The 15,949-nt window shown below is 37.2% G+C and overlaps 1 protein-coding gene across 3 annotated transcripts in view; it reads left to right on the top strand.

The window, feature by feature from the left end:
* The window catches only part of DCAF16 (DDB1 and CUL4 associated factor 16), a 12,230-nt gene extending 3,309 nt beyond the window's left edge, over positions 1-8,921 (top strand). Inside the window, exons 1-2 of one of the 3 annotated variants that reach the window (XM_039218701.1) lie at positions 2,320-2,337; positions 5,887-8,921. In XM_039218701.1, coding sequence (XP_039074632.1) covers positions 6,493-7,143 — 651 coding nt within the window. In that variant the 5' untranslated portion in view covers positions 2,320-2,337; positions 5,887-6,492 and the 3' untranslated portion in view covers positions 7,144-8,921. Of the gene's footprint in view, positions 1-2,319; positions 2,338-5,871 lie in introns of those variants that run through there. The other 2 variants (XM_039218700.1, XM_039218699.1) reach the window with 2 other exon arrangements.
* The last annotated feature ends 7,028 nt before the right edge of the window (positions 8,922-15,949 follow it).

The raw sequence follows: 15,949 nt of genomic DNA, 5'->3' as shown, positions 1-15,949 counted from the left end.
AAAAAAAAAAAAAACTAATTTGACAATAAACTATTTGTAAAAAAAAAAAATAATTTCTGGAGACTTAATGTATAGTGTAGTGACTGTTGTTAATAATTATGTATACTTAAAGTTTGCTGAGAGTAGATCTCAGGTGTTCTCATAACACACCAGAAAATGGTTAAGTGGGGTATGGATATATTACCTTGTTTGTGGTATTCATTTCACAGTATGTACGTATATCAAAACATCACATTGTACGTGTTAAATATATACTACTTATCAATCATACCTCAATAAATCTGGCTAAAAAAAAAAAAGATGCTGTATTAAACATTGTAGTATCATCGCCTTAAAGCTTACTGTTTCTTGACTTTTGCTTTTAGTTTTGTGGGGAAGATGAACAAATAATAAATTTGGGAATTTCTTCCTATCCTTGGTAAACTTAGTTCAGTGGAAGAAATAGCAAAACTAAAGATGTTGTAAAGTAAGCCTATTTAGTTCTGAAGTCATGGCAAAGTCATTCTTTAAAGGTAAATTATACATGGGAGTATACGGAACAGGTATGGTTAATTCAGTTTTGATGCCAGAAAGTTATGCACATGGAATGTAAAGCAGTAACAATGATAGGTTCACTCTAGAATTTACATATGCCCCAAAGAGACTTTCTTCTGCTAAAAAAAAAAAAAAAAAAACTGGAATGGGCAATTTACAGAATGCTTTGAGTAACATATAACTGAACTATTGCCAATTAACAATCTTGCAGATGGAATCTAGTTGAAATGAAAATAGTAAAAATGTAAGAGGACAGGAGAATTAAAAGCTAACAGCTTCTCCTGTCTCAATTATTAAAAAGTCTTAGAGTATGTTTTGAATATTCTTATGGTTTTCAGATTGAACTAGGTAATAATACAAACTTAAAAGTATTTACATTCATGTTTCTTCTTGAAGATATAAACAATTTCTTTATATTGCTTGAGTAGCATCATTTGTTGATCCTGCTTCAAAAAGAAAAGTTTCATTTGTCTTTGTGCAACATACTACCAAATCACCTGATATAGTTTGTGAATTTTTGTCTCCCTAGAATAAAGATAGAACATGCTTGTATAGTTACTTACAGCAGACCTTTGTCATTCTCTCATTTTCTTTCAGAAAACCTACTAGGCTATAATATGTGCCAGACATTTTGTGGAACAAAGTTACATAAAAAGAATATACAGAAGCCAGAGAAATGTCCTTTAAAGGAATATTATTGACATGAAGCCGTACCCTATGACCTTATTAGCACAACTCAATGTGTATTTGAAAGTAGAGATGTTTACCAACTCATTTTGGAAATCACTCCTACAGAAGGCCAATAATTGGGATATCAATAATTTGTTTTTTGCTTTTTTCACTTGGAGTTAATGCCTTTAGTATGTCCATGTTGCTATGTACACTTCTAGTGTGCTTTCACCACCTTTTGCTTATCCACTCTTCCAATGATAGAAACCTAGAATGCCTCTAATTCCTTACCATCAAAGATGAAGCTTCAGAGTATGTGTGGGCCTTACAGAGAATATCTTTATATACATAAGAGTAGAATTGCTAGATCACGTGCAAATAGTTTGACTAAATACTGCTGCCAGATTTCCCTTGAGAAAAACTTCCCCAGACTATAATATCACCGGCAGTACTGGTTTCCTACAGGGGTTATTCCTTTAGTTTCCTCACTAACAGTTGGCATTGTGTCTAGCTTCTAATTTCTGCCAAATAGAATAAAGTGATAACTCTTTACTCATCATATGGCTAATGGCCTGTTGATTTTCTCTTCTGTAAATTGAAAATTTTTGTCCTTAGCTGTTTCTTCATTGAGGTTGCTACTTTTTGTTGTGGATCTATAGTTCACTTAGTTCTTGATATCTTTAGTTCAATCCAGAAATAATTTTGATGTGATTGAATTCATCATTTGTTGATCTTGTGCTTTTATGATTTTTTTATTTAAAAGTCTCCCTAGCCCCAAGTCACAATGATAGTTTATATTCAGGTATTATATCCTATTAACTGTATAGTTTCATCAGTATCATTTTTGTCTTTCATCCAACATGAATCCTTTTTTTTTTTTTAATTTTTTTTTAAATGTTTTTTATTTATTTCTAGGAGAGAGAGAGACAGCATGAGCAGGGGAGGGTCAGAGAGAGAGGGAGTCACAGACTGAAACAGGCTCCAGGCTCTGAGCTGGCAGTTAGCACAGAGCCCGACGCGGGGCTCGAACCCACGAACCGCTAGATCATGACCTGAGCGAAAGTCGGACGCTTAACCGACTAAGCCACCTGGGCGCCCCAACATGAATCCTTTTTTGTATGTGGCATTATATAGGTATACAGTTTGATTTTTCTTCATGTAATGGGCCAGCTTTACCAATATTATGTACTAAATGCATCATTCCTTCCTTGATTTATGTGGTAATTTTATTTTGTACTGCATTCTAAAACTTTATATGGCTGTGTTTCTCGGTTCTGTTACATTGGACTATTTGTCCAATATACTAACTCCATGCTATTTTATCTTTTTTTTTTTTTAATCTCTATTTATTTTTGAGAGGTAGAGACACAGAGCCCGAGCAGGGGAGGGGCAGAGAGAGAGGGAGACACAGAATCCGAAGCAGGCTCCAGGCTCTGAGCTCTCAGCACAGGCCTGACATGGGGCTTGAACTTGCAAACCCTTGAGATCATGACCTGAGCTGAAGCCCTCCATTTAACCGATTGAGCCACTCAGGCATCCCATAACTCTACCCTGTTTTAATCTCTGACTTTCATAGTATGTGTTAGTATCTTGTAGGCCAAGAGCCCCCTCTACTCTTCTATTTAAATAGTTGGTTTGGCAAGCTGTGGAATTTTATTTTTCCATATTGGGATTATATAAATCAATTTGGAAGAAGTTTTTGTAACATTCTTTTGTTCCATCCAAGATTTTTAAATCATTTTCTGTCTTTTATTTGAATAGGTCTCAAATATTATTAAGTAGTTCCTAGATCCTTGATAGGTTTGGTGTTATTAGGATTTTTTCTCATTGTGAAAGATGTATCTATAAATATATGGATAACTTTATACATATATCTATATGTATATATAGAGAGATATATAGATATATATAATTTTTTTTTTTAGTTCTGCTTATGTAGAAGGTAAAAGTGCCTGGGTTCAAATCCAGACTCTGCAATTTGACATTTGCAATTCCTAGAATAGTACCTGGCAGACAGTAAGCACTGTATAAATAATGCATATGCATAGATTAATCTCAGATCCAGAAATTTTGTTGAGCCCTTTTATTAGCTCTAATCATTTATATGTTAGTTTTTTTTAATTACATGACCATAGCGTTTGTAAATTGCTACATCTCTTCCAGTTCTTACACTTGTCATTCTTTTTTTTGTAACATTGATTAGTAGGACTTTTGGTACTGTATCAGACAGTATCAGTTATCAGACAGTATCAGTCCTCATGGCCATCCTTAAGTGATTTCATTTTTAGAGGGAATATATCTAAAGTTTCTCAGGTAATATTTGCTAAAAGTTTTTGGTCAATAACATTTACCAAGTTGACAAAGTAACTTTTCTTCCTGGTTTGGTTATGAATATTTTGTTATGTTTTAAGAGGAACCAAGAAAGATTGAATATACACAGTTGACTAAATTATCAGCCTTTTTGTTTTTTTTGCTTTATTTTATTATCATGGTGACATATATTTTTAAATTTTCTGAGGTTGAGGTATTCTTCCTTTCCGTGGGATAAGCTCCACGTGATAGCATTTTTTTTTTCTTTCAAAATCTACTACTAGATTTTGTTAGGTAATATTTGGAATTTTTATAAGTGAAATGAGCCTGTACTTTTTTACTTGGCTTATCTCTAGATTTGGAGTTAATATTTTATTATCCTCATAAAAGGAGTTTGTCAGTTTATGGGGTTTTTTTTTCTTTTCTCTAAAACAACTTACATTAAACAGGTATTAATTTCCTTGGAAGTTTAGTGGAACTTACTTACAAAGCCATATGGGCCCGCTGCTTTTAAAAGGAGATTGGTGCCTTTTAGTTTTTTTAACACTTAGTGATCCGTTCTATTCAAGTTACCTATTTCTTTCTTTGTGAGTTTTAGTATTTTCTTCCAGAATTCAGCCATTTCATCTAGATTTTCACATTTAGTATATATTTGTCATGTTTTAAAAAAATTTTTAAGTCTCTTTATTTTTAAGTCTTTTGATAAGTTTCACTAGTTTCATTTTTCTTATTCATATTTTCACAAAACCATCTTTTAGTTTTGTCAGTCTTCTCTATTCTCATATGCTGTTTCATTTCTGCCTTTATTTCCTTCTTGCTTATTTTGCTCTTGCTCTTTTCCATTATTTTGAATTGAATACTTGTAGATATTTAAACTTCCTCTTTTCTAATCAGTGTATTCAAAGCTATATGTTTTTCTTTTTTTCTGTTTTTTTTTTTGTTTGTTTGTTTTTTGGTTTTTGGTTTTGGGGATCTATTTTTAGGGTTTTAGGGAGAGATGGAGAACAGAAGTAGGTGAGTGGCAGAGGAAGAGAGAATCTCAAGCAGGCTCCACACCCAGTGCAGAGCCTGATGTGGGATTCCGTTTCACAACTGTGAGATCATGACCTGAGCGGAAATCAAGAGTCAGGCAGTCGCTTATCCTACTGAGCCACCCAACGTGCCCCTAATGCTGTAACTTTCTTTGGGCACTGGTTTGGCTGTGTCCCACAATTTTGCTTTGTATGATTTATATCATTCAGTTTTAATATTTAATCTCTTTTTAATGTCCATCTTAACCTATGAGGTATTTAGCCTCCTAACATAGGATTTGTTTTAACTAACCTTTAGTATCTACTTTATTGTATTTGGTCAGAGAATTGAGTCTGAATGAAATTGACCCTTTGGAATCTAGTTACACTTCTAAACCTAACACATGATCAGTTTTCATGTGTTATGCACCCTCAAGTCTATCTATTCTATTTGGTTTTGAGTATATAATGCTAACGTGTATTAATATTTTGACTGTTTTTCAGGCTTCTTATATCCCTGCTTATATCTCCCCCTCAGTTCTATGAGTTGTTAGTTGAGAAATTTTAAGGATGTGCTTTCAGGATCATATATGTTTATGATGAGTACTATGTAATTTTATGCTGTTCTTTTTACTGGTACTAATGTCTGTATTTGTCCCTTATGTTTTTTGGCTTGAAATCTTTTTTGATGGGCATTAAGATTGCTATCTCAACTTTATTTTGGTCCACAGTTGCCTGATACATCTTTTTTCATTCTTTTAATTTTTACTTTTCTGTGTCTTTTTGCTTTGAAGTATCTTTTGTTAGTTGCATATTATTGAATCTTGTTTTGTTTTTCTAATCCAGACTGAATGTCTTTTTAACTGTTAAGTTTCACGTGTTTACATTCACTGTAATTCCCACTGTATTAAGATTTACACCTCCCATTTTCTCTCTTATCTGTAGAGTATGGTTATATGACCACAGCCTCTGGGGTCCCAGCAAGAGTCCTAACGTCTGACAGCTCTGTAACCAAGACAGTTCCCCTAAAACTAATCCCAACAAGCACATCTAAAGGGGTGGAAAAACACCTTTTATAGCTCTTTCTGGAGTTTGGAGCATAAGGGAACTACTTTTGTGGAAGTAATTTTCTGGGCTAGAATAGCATACTAAAAAATAAACTGACCCAGATATGTACCAATAAATGATTAAAATGACCCCAGGCTCTCCCAATAGAAAAATCTGCCTAAGACTATGAGATAGAGATGGGAAAGCCCTGTTAGCCTTCTTGGTCAGTGTCCCTGTTCTTAGATACTCTATAGTTAGTAATGTAACCCGTTGCTTTCAGCCTTTAATATCATTTCTCTAGTCTTCTCATTCACAGGTTAAAGCTACCTTTCCAGATAGTTGAACAACTAAGTCACCAGTTTCCAAGGGCATTTGCCACCTATGGAAAACATCGGATTCGAGTACACCAGATGTCCTTGACTCATCCCACCATCTCCCTGCACAAAATTTGTTCCACCAGCGGACAGCAAAGGCAACCACTGTGCTTCTCCTCATTACCAAGTAGATATAATATCTCTGCCAACAAAACAGAATACACGAAGTATCTCTTCACAGTTTCACGACCAGTTGAGGCCACGCTAAGGAAATCAGCTTGCCTAGATGAGGACCCCTTCTCTTCTCGGGTAGACAGGATTTGAAGGAGAGACTCTGACCTGTGCCACTGGTAAGTGACTTAACACTTTTACACGCTGAACTGGTCCTGAGAACTGAGATATCTTCTTTGTAAGTGAAGAATATACAACATAATCTTGAAGAACTGCACAGTGATATGGGCCAGAGGCATACTGTGTGTGTATAATGGACTGACACACAAATTAATCTTGTTGAAGGATTTTTCATCTTTTGTTTCTATTTAATAGTTTTAGTATTTTGCTGGCTTAGATTGTTACCTTTTTCTGGTTTCTTCTTCTGTTCTAATCTAATGGGTCCCAGAAATCCCTCTCCTGACCCCTTATCAGAATCAGAAAGTGAGGAGGAAGAAAATGCTAACTACCTAAATGAGAGTTCTGGTCAAGAGTGGGATTCCTCGGAAGAAGAAGACCCTGTGGTGCCCAACGTAACACCCCTTGAGAGTCTTGCCTGGCAGGTTAAGTGCCTTTTAAAATACTCTACAACTTGGAAACCTTTAAATCCGAATTCCTGGTTGTATCATGCTAAACTCTTAGATCCAAGCACACCAGTCCATATACTTCGAGAAATAGGTCTAAGACTCTCTCATTGCTCCCATTGTGTTCCCAAACTGGAACCAATTCCTGAATGGCCTCCACTGGCTTCTTGTGGAGTCCCACCTTTTCAAAAGCCCCTTACAAATCCCAGTCGGCTTTCTAGAGATCATGCCACTCTAAATGGAGCACTGCAGTTTGCCACCAAACAGTTAAGCAGAACATTGAGTAGAGCCACTCCCATACCTGAATACCTAAAACAGATCCCTAACTCATGTGTTTCTGGTTGTTGCTGTGGCTGGTTAACTAAAACAGTTAAGGAAACAACCTGCACTGAACCCATCAACACTACCTACTCCTACACTGACTTCCAAAAGGCAGTTAACAAACTTCTAACCGCATCACTGTAAAGATCCACCATTTGTTCTGATATCTATCTTAGTGCTAATTGAGAAAGAAGGACAAAGTCACACATCCCACAGCTGAGACACTAATGCCTTCTCAACCAAACTATGCACTGTCCTAACAATCCCTTATGTCCTACCAAGTACAGGAGTCCCATAACTCAGCTGCAGAAAATGCACGGTGAGCATCCCCTTTGACAAACCCTGTGGCTAAAACAAGAATTTCAGTAGAGAATTAGTTAAAAGGGACTATATTATATAAGTTGACTGTTGTCCACACTCAGTTCTCTCCCCAATTTACTCTACCTATCTGAATGGACTCTTAACTGGATATCTCATTGCTAATGGGAAGGAAGAAGCACTGAGCCCCCTGTCCCTTTTGTTACCTAACCTTCAGAACAGCTAATGGGGAAAGTGGGAACTTAGCTACTCCCAGTAACACCTCTCTCAGCACACTCTTTTCTAACATTAATTTCTGTGAGATAGTTGAATTAAATTGGATACTTAGACAAAAGAAAATGGTGGGGCTATGGATTTACCTCCCAGCTTTTATACAGACAGTCCTGCCCATGGCACCCTTGAGGGTTCCTATTTTGCGGGGAGGAAGTGCAGTTTCAAACCTAGCCCACACTACCTCAGACCAATTATAGTACCTACATAGTTACAGTATAAACCTTTATATCACAGGCTTCCACCAGGCCTAAATAATTGTAACTGGGGATTAAACAGACACCTGTTCTGTAGGGAAGATGTTTCCTGCATCTTGGCATTCAGACTTTAGTCAAGAGCAGATCACATTTTAAAAAGCCAGGGAAAGGATTACGAGCATTTATGTTTTAAATGTTAACTGCTTGTGAATTAAAATATTTCATCTGTATAATGTTCCAGCAGCATTTATGCACTGTTTATGTCCATTGCAAACTTTTCTGACTTTAAAGAACTTTACTACTACAGAGTATCTTAGCCTAATTCAGTCTGAAGTTAAAGTTTTTTAGCATCATTGTTTTTCTGCATAGATTAGCTTTAGATTTTCTTCTAGCTGAACAAGGAAGAGTATGTACCCTTGTAAATGAATCTTGCTGCATTTAGTTGAATGAGTCAGAACCTAGAAATCCTACATAAAAGAAAATGCATGAGACCATTAAATCTTTTCACACACCTACAATAGAGTGAAACTAGTGTGTGATCCTGGTTGACTGGGCATCTAAAGGGAATCAGCAAACAGATTGTTAAAAATATATATCCTCTTTTAGTGTTACTTTTTCCAATTCTCCATAATTAAGTGCTATATATGATAGGGCATCAAAACACTGAAGCATTAATGGAATCACAAATTCTGTACATGTATAGCAACTTTAAGGAGAAGGGAAAATGTTCATATTCCAATGAGTATTTCTACTGAGGCTTAGTTGTCTTAAGGGAAAAGGAGGGAACTGCAGTAGGTAGAAAAACTGTTAGTGGAAAGTTACCGAGTTGAAGCCTGTCTTACTATTAGTGTAACTGAATATGTCAGAAACTGTTACTATGTAGATGTTCTGTGAAACTGGGTTTTTGAAATGTTACAAGAACCTGTTTACTTTTTTTTTTTTTAAGGGGGAGGTGGGAAGAGGTAGGGAGGTCTGAATATTAAAAGATACTGATGTTTATGTAACCATAATATGTTCCTTTTCCTGTGTGTGTATATAAAAGTGCCTTGCTCATGAAGCGTTTTTGCTATTCACTCCAAAAGGAAGCCTTTCCCCAGCTTTGCAGCTGAATAAACCAACAGCTTTGTACATGCTGAATCAGAGTATGGTCATTTGTTCTCAACAAATGAAATAGATCCTGTTTTGCTTAAGGCAAACATTCACTAAGTGCTGAATAGAGTCAACTACATATATATATATATGTATATATATACGTGTGTGTATATATACGTACACACGCGCGCACACACATACACACACACACACACATACATAATATTATATCTGTCCAGTGTCCCTGATAGGAGGTGACTTGGCAGCTCTAGAAAACAAAACATACGTGTAAAAGAAAATGTCAGATACTCAGTCCTAAGACCTGAATTTGAATCCATTTGTTTGTACCTATCAAGTAATTACAGGTTACACAAAATGATAAATACCTGAAAAAGCCTTAAGCTTTTACTCTCTGTGTACCATGGACGTGGGGTGCGGGATTAGGGCTGCATGTACCATTGCTTCTCAGCCTTTTGGCAAAGATCAAGTGTAGGGCTGATATACCACCCTATGAGGGATTAGGAGAGACAACAAGTTTATTATATATTTGTACAAATATTTGTCAAAGGAAATGGATTTCTAGACCACCAGAAATTAGTGTTATTTAAAGGTATTATTCTCTCTCAGTGCAGAGAGGCAGCCCCTTTTTGTTGAAGCAGTCCAGGTACCTTGAGCACAGAAGACCATAATCATGTCTTTTATTTTATTTTTTTAATGTTTATTTATTTTTGAGAGAGAGAGTAGAGGAGGGGCAGAGAGAGAGATGGAGACACAGAATCCAAAGCAGGTTCCAGGCTCCCGAGTTGTCAACACAGAGCACGACATGGGGCTCAAACTCACAACTTGTGAGATCATGTCCTTAGCCAAAATCAGACGCTTAACTGACTGAGCCACCCAGATGCCCCCATTATCATGTCTTTTAAGCCCATTAGTGTTCCTAAGAGAACACTAAGAGAAATTACACATGTCTTCTGAGGGACACATCTTAAATAGCCTTTCAGGGATTATCCTGCTGGGGATCCTATCACAAGTATCCATTAAAAAAAAAATTCTCTATGATGAAAAACAATGTCCTGTTATTACAGTAGATTACTAAAGCAATTGACTTGAGAAGTCAGTTGGGTTATTTTCTTACTGATCCATAAATTCTCTCTTCTTTCTAATAAATTATTTTCTACTTTTAGCTCCAGTAATAGAGAACCTAATGCCTTTTGGAGCAGCCCATTACTTTTAAATGTCTCTTGTTAGAAATTTAGTCATTCATCTAATAACAGTACAGAGTGCCTGCTATAATCCAGACACTGGGAGTGCAAAATTAAGTGAGATACTCTACACAAGAAATTAGCTTTAAAATATATTGAACCAGTATAAATAACCCCAAAGCTTTTAGCCACTGATCCTATTTTTGCTCTCTAGGGTCACATTAAATAAGCAAAGTCCTTATACAGCCCCTTAGGTATTTGTAAAGGTGCAGCCATCCAAATATAGGGAAAATTCACATGGAGGGCATGCTCCCAATAATTAAACCCCAAAACGGGTAGTCAGCTAAGAGAATAGACAAAGATGTCCTTTATGCACAGATTTAAATTGTATTTGATAAGTTCACAAGGCAATAGCACACAAAGATCAGAGCCAGGAGTGTTTTGCTCAAATATGGCTGGGGTATACAGAGAAGCCCAGAAAGTTTGGGTAACTCTTCGGACTGCTCGATACAAGTTGTGCAGGTTCCTGGCATATGAGTCCACCAATAAGCAATATCCATTGGACTGAGGGAAACTGAGGAAGCCACACTAGCTGACCCCAACTGCCAGGTGTTTCTCCTGTGTCAACTTGCCATTATCCAAAAAGGAAACCTCTGGCATATCTTTGCCAATTTTAAACAAAGTTTAGTTAATGGCTACATATTTGAGTCTGATGATTGCATACCATCCTCTAAATTCTTCCTTTCTATTGGGGGCAGCAGTGGGATTATATAAAAGTTAACAGTTCTGGACATGGGACCAATAAAATGGAAAGGATAAAGGTAACACAATAACCTGACACTTCCTGGCTGCCCAATTCCTGTTGGCCGTGACAGCAATGACCAGGTCTTCTCCATGAGATATGAGAAAGGAATGCTTGATTTTAAAAATAATTTCAAGTCACGTAGCAAGCAGAGAGACCGAGAGTTGTTGCTTTTAAACAGCATGGAGTCAGTTTAAAATGTCAGTGACAGTTTAGGATTGGGTCATAAAACAAGTTGACTAGAGTTTGGGCAGTTTATTTGGGAAGACATAGATGATGACTCTGACAACATGATGTGAAAGTTCCTGGGATCATTTGGGAATTGATGCCCTATTCCTTGGAGTGGGACAAAATCTCTAATCAACTATGAATCGAATCCTGGGCAGCCTAACAGGATTAAAACTAAGTTCTTAGTATACACAAAAGCCAAGTTGGTGTGGTATCAAATAAGATTGCACCTGAAACTAGATGACACAGTGTCAGAATCAGCGTTGCAGTTTACAAATTCATGAGCTTGTTCTTCAGGGAAAATTATGTTTGGGTTAACTGCAAACCCATGCTCATTTAATACTAACATTCCACCCATAGTGTCAAGTGTGGGACCTGACTTTCCAATATATCAACTGGTGTTTTACAGTGTTTTAATAAGGCAATGGCCCGGAAAGGATAGCTTCCTCTGAGAGGCAGCCAAACATTTGGAACAGTCCAAGGGTATGGCCATTTTTCATGAAAGAAGACCCTAGATCATACTCTGAACAACAAGAATGGCTGGATTCTGCACCAGTGACAGAGCTCTGGTGACACAAGGGGCCAACCACTACCTAGAGAATAAAGTCCTATATTAATTAATATTGGCCAGAGCTTGTGTGCCCCAAGGGAATTTATCATAAAGTGAGTTATATGGTGTTGGCTCCTGGCTATCTGCCTGGTAGTAATGTAGACTCCCAGTGACTTGAATGCTTTGGTCCACATCCCACTTCTTTAAACCCAGCTTGTTTATGTTGGTCACTTATCCCTTTAAATGAATGTGTTGGGATACCGATTTAGCAAATAAAAATACAGGATGCCCAATAAATTCTAATTTCTGATAAACAATGAACTATAGGACATACTTCTACCAGAAGAAGATTATTTATTATTTAGCTGAAATTCAAAATCCATTTTTTATCTGGCAGCCCTACAAATGTGTTAGCCTTGATGAAGCTTGGGTTGTAGTCCTGTGGTTGGTCTGGAGAGCAGTCTGGTTCTTCCCATGATGTGTTGTTTACTTAGCTCCAAATAGTTGATGTGGGGGAAGGGAGGCTAACACATAGGTGACCCAAGGTTAGAATGGTCGTGAGGTAGAGGGATGCCCAGTTTTACAGGAGACACATTTTATTTGGCTAAAATAATCACATAACCATTAGAATGTATACAGACATATACGGGTTTTTTTTTTAAATGTTTACTTATTTTCAAGAGACAGACAGAGTGCGAGCAGGGGAGGGGCAGAGAGAGAGGAAGACACAGAATCTGAAGCAGGCTCCAGGCTCTGAGCTATCAGCACAGAGCACGACGCAGGGCTCAAACCCACGAACTGTGAGATCATGACCTGAGCCAAAGTCGGTCACTTAACCGACTGAGCCACCCAGGCACCCCAGGCATACACATGTTTAAAATGCTGTCTTGGGGTTCCTGGGTGGCTTAGTCGGTTAAGCGTCAGACTTTCGCTTAGGTCATGGTCTCGCGGTTCGTGGGTTCGGGCCCCGCGTCCGGCTCTGTGCTGACTGCCAGCTCAGAGCCTGGAGTCTGTTTCAGTCTGTGACTCCCTCTCTCTGGCCCTCCCCTGCTCATGCTGTCTCTCTCTCTCTCCTAGAAATAAATAAAACGTTAAAAAATTAAAAAATAAATAAATAAAAAATAAAAAATAAAATGCTGTCATAATAGGTAGTTTGGGTTTGTTGTTTGTGTTCTTTTCGGGTTAACTGCTAAATCTTAAGCAGTGTTTTAAGCAGTTAATTTCTCACTTTGCTTTACCAAGAAGGGAAAGATTAAGCATTACTTTTTTTTTTTTTTAATGTTTTCTTTATTTTTGAGAGAGAGGGTGAGCAGGGGGGAGGCAGAGAGAGGAGACAGAGGATGCTAAGCAGGCTCTGTGGATAGCAGCAAGCTGGATGCAAGGGCTCGAACTCACCATCCGTGAGATCATGACCCAAGCCGAAGGCAGACCCTCAACTGACTGAGCCACCCAGGTGCCCCAAGATTAAGTATTACTTTAAAAAAGTACGTGTGGGGTATCTGGGTGGCTCAGGTAGTTAAATATCCAACTTCGGCTCAGGTTATGGTTTTGAGGTTGACGAGTTCGAGCACATCAGGCTCTGTGCTGACACCTCAGTGCCTGGAGCCTGCTTCGGATTCTGTGCCTCCCTCTCACTCTGCCCCTCCTCCCGTTCAAGCTCTGTCACTTTGTCTCAAAATAAACATTAAAAATAAATAAGTAAGTAAACATTAAAAAATGTTTAATGTTAGAAAAGTACTTGATAAGTAGCACAGTTCTGACAGACATTCTGCATCACAGAAAAGGACCACAAATTGGGAACACTTATCTTTTCATTCCAGAACCCCCAAAAGACTCAGCGATTTGAAGCACAGGGCACCCTGGGAGATGAGGTTGAGGACCAAAGTATAAACACAGGTATTAAAGTTTATCTTTGTGTCCTTTTGTAATCAGATTACCTGTCCCTCTTTTTAGCCAAAGACTGGGGGCTTATTCTCTGGAGACACTGAACCAAACAGATGAAAAATGGGACTTGGGGTAGAGCCGTGGTTGTAGTGAGGTGCTATGCTGAAAACAGGAGACTGAGACAATGTCAGTATTCACAAGATGAGCCTTCAGTCACCTTCTCCACCCAGCTACAGAATCTGTCAGCCGGGCCTCTACCCAGCCCGTTCACTCCACCTACAAAGATGAACAATCATAAAAACAACTTGCCACTTGATTATTTGTTACAATGAAACCCAGAGTCCACAAGTTCTGCCCATTCATGCAAGGCTTTCAGTTCCTTATAATTATGATAAACTGATAACTAAGGATAAATTGACATTTGAGGATAACTTCAACAATGAAACGTTAAGACCAAAACAATTAAAAGAACCTAAAAATAATAACAATAAATAATAATAATGCAAGGAACATATGCTATAATACTATCAAAAACAGGAGAATATACTGCATCCATGAAGTAAGAATAGGGTGCTAGAAAAAAGGAACAATCAGAAAATTAAAATATTGGAAAAATCAAGCTAGAATTAAACATTCAATAGATATGTTGGAAGATAATTTGAAGAAATTTCAGGAAGTAGAACAGAAAGGCAGAGCTGGAAAATAGGAAAGAACAAAAAAGAAAATTAGAAGATCAGAATGGGATCCATCTGATCGGTAAGAGCTCCAAAATGAGAACAGAGAAGGGAGGTAAAAAGAAATAACAAAATTAAAGAACATTTCCCCAAAATGTAAGTCATGAGTCCTATAAATTAAAAGGAACCACTGAATCCTCAGCACAGTGAATTTAACACAGAAAAGCCTATCATGATATTTCAGGATGATGGATTAAAGATCCTAAAAGTTTACAAAGGGGATGAAACGAGTTAATAAAAGACATTTTCACAGTGGTAGATTTCTTCAGAGCAACACTTGGATGAAGGAACACTTTGAAAGTAAGGCCTTCAAATGTAATAGGAGAAATTATTTCTAATGCAGAGTTCTGTACCCAAACAATCCAATCAAGTGTGGGACTAAAATAAAGTTTGGACTTGCATGGTGTCAATTTTTTCTTACCATGTACCCTTTCTTAGGAAGCTACTGGAGAATGTGCTTCACCAAAACAAAGGAGTAAATCTAAAGAAGAAGGCTTGGCATCCTGAAAACATAAGATCTCACAAAGGAATGTGATGCAGGAAAATCTCTGGATGGCTACATTCTCAAGTAAGTAAGGTGGGGGTCTCAGGAAGTAGGTCTCTAGGAAACTGGGAATGAGTGTTTGAGTACTTGGCAATTGCAGAAAGGAGTGAGTCAGATGTTGGAACATTAGAACAAACAAAAAGGATAAATACATGGGATACTTGGTTAATGTTAAAATGGGGCAATTAGAAGTACACCAAATACACATTTTTGGATTTTGGGCACATTCTGGGGTGTCACTGTGTCACGAAAATAAATCTCAAATTTTATTTCTTAAAATACAGTTATTTTATTACAATCTGGTAATCAGAATTTAAAAGTTTGGCATTAAAAATATAGTATTAAAATTGTAGTCATGTCAGCAGTTAGATGGTTTCTCCAGGTATCATACTCCACAATTGCAGCAGATGCTCCAGTAAGATGTGCACTGCAGAAGGCTTTTTCAGGAAAAGCAAATAGAGTAAAAACTTGGTTTGTCAGCATAATTCATTCCAGAAACATGCTTGTAATCCAAAGCACTCATATATCAAAGCAAATTTCAAGAACCATTGGCTCAGTTGTGATCATGTGACATTCAGTGTCACCTACTACTTAAATTGCAAGACATCACTCATTTATCAGGTTCAAAGTTTTTAGAAATATTTGCTTCTCTTGTGGAACACTCACAGAACAAGTTAACTCGCAATCCAAGGTTCTACTGTCTTATGACTTGTTTCATAAAAGGAAATTTGTCCCTTCCTTAGGCAAATCTCAAAACTTTCTTATTGACAGAAATGGTACATAGTCTGTAGCAGTAGGGTGAATACCATTTTCATGTAAATTTTAGCCTCTGTTGTTTCAAAAGCATAAGGAATTACCTACTTTAAAATAATATTTTGAAATTTCATGTTATTTTCCATCTTTCATACTGTTTTTGCTATCAAGATATAGTTATATCCAGTGACAGCTCCATAATATATTCTCTTATAATGCTTTCAGGTTTTTTTCTGAGTTATGATTGAGGGTCTTTGCTGTAATTTGTTTATATTAATATTGTATAATCAAATAAATTTTTATTTAATTGCAAATGATTATGTGTGGTGATGCGTGTTTTCTCTCTCATCAAGTCTATTGAGTGAACCATGTCAGG

Source organism: Hyaena hyaena, unplaced genomic scaffold (genome assembly GCF_003009895.1).
Source record: "Hyaena hyaena isolate Hyena2069 unplaced genomic scaffold, ASM300989v1 scaffold_774, whole genome shotgun sequence".
NCBI lineage: Eukaryota > Metazoa > Chordata > Mammalia > Carnivora > Hyaenidae > Hyaena > Hyaena hyaena.
Note: the sequence above shows the minus strand (reverse complement) of the source record. Positions and strands in the feature narration are given on the sequence as shown.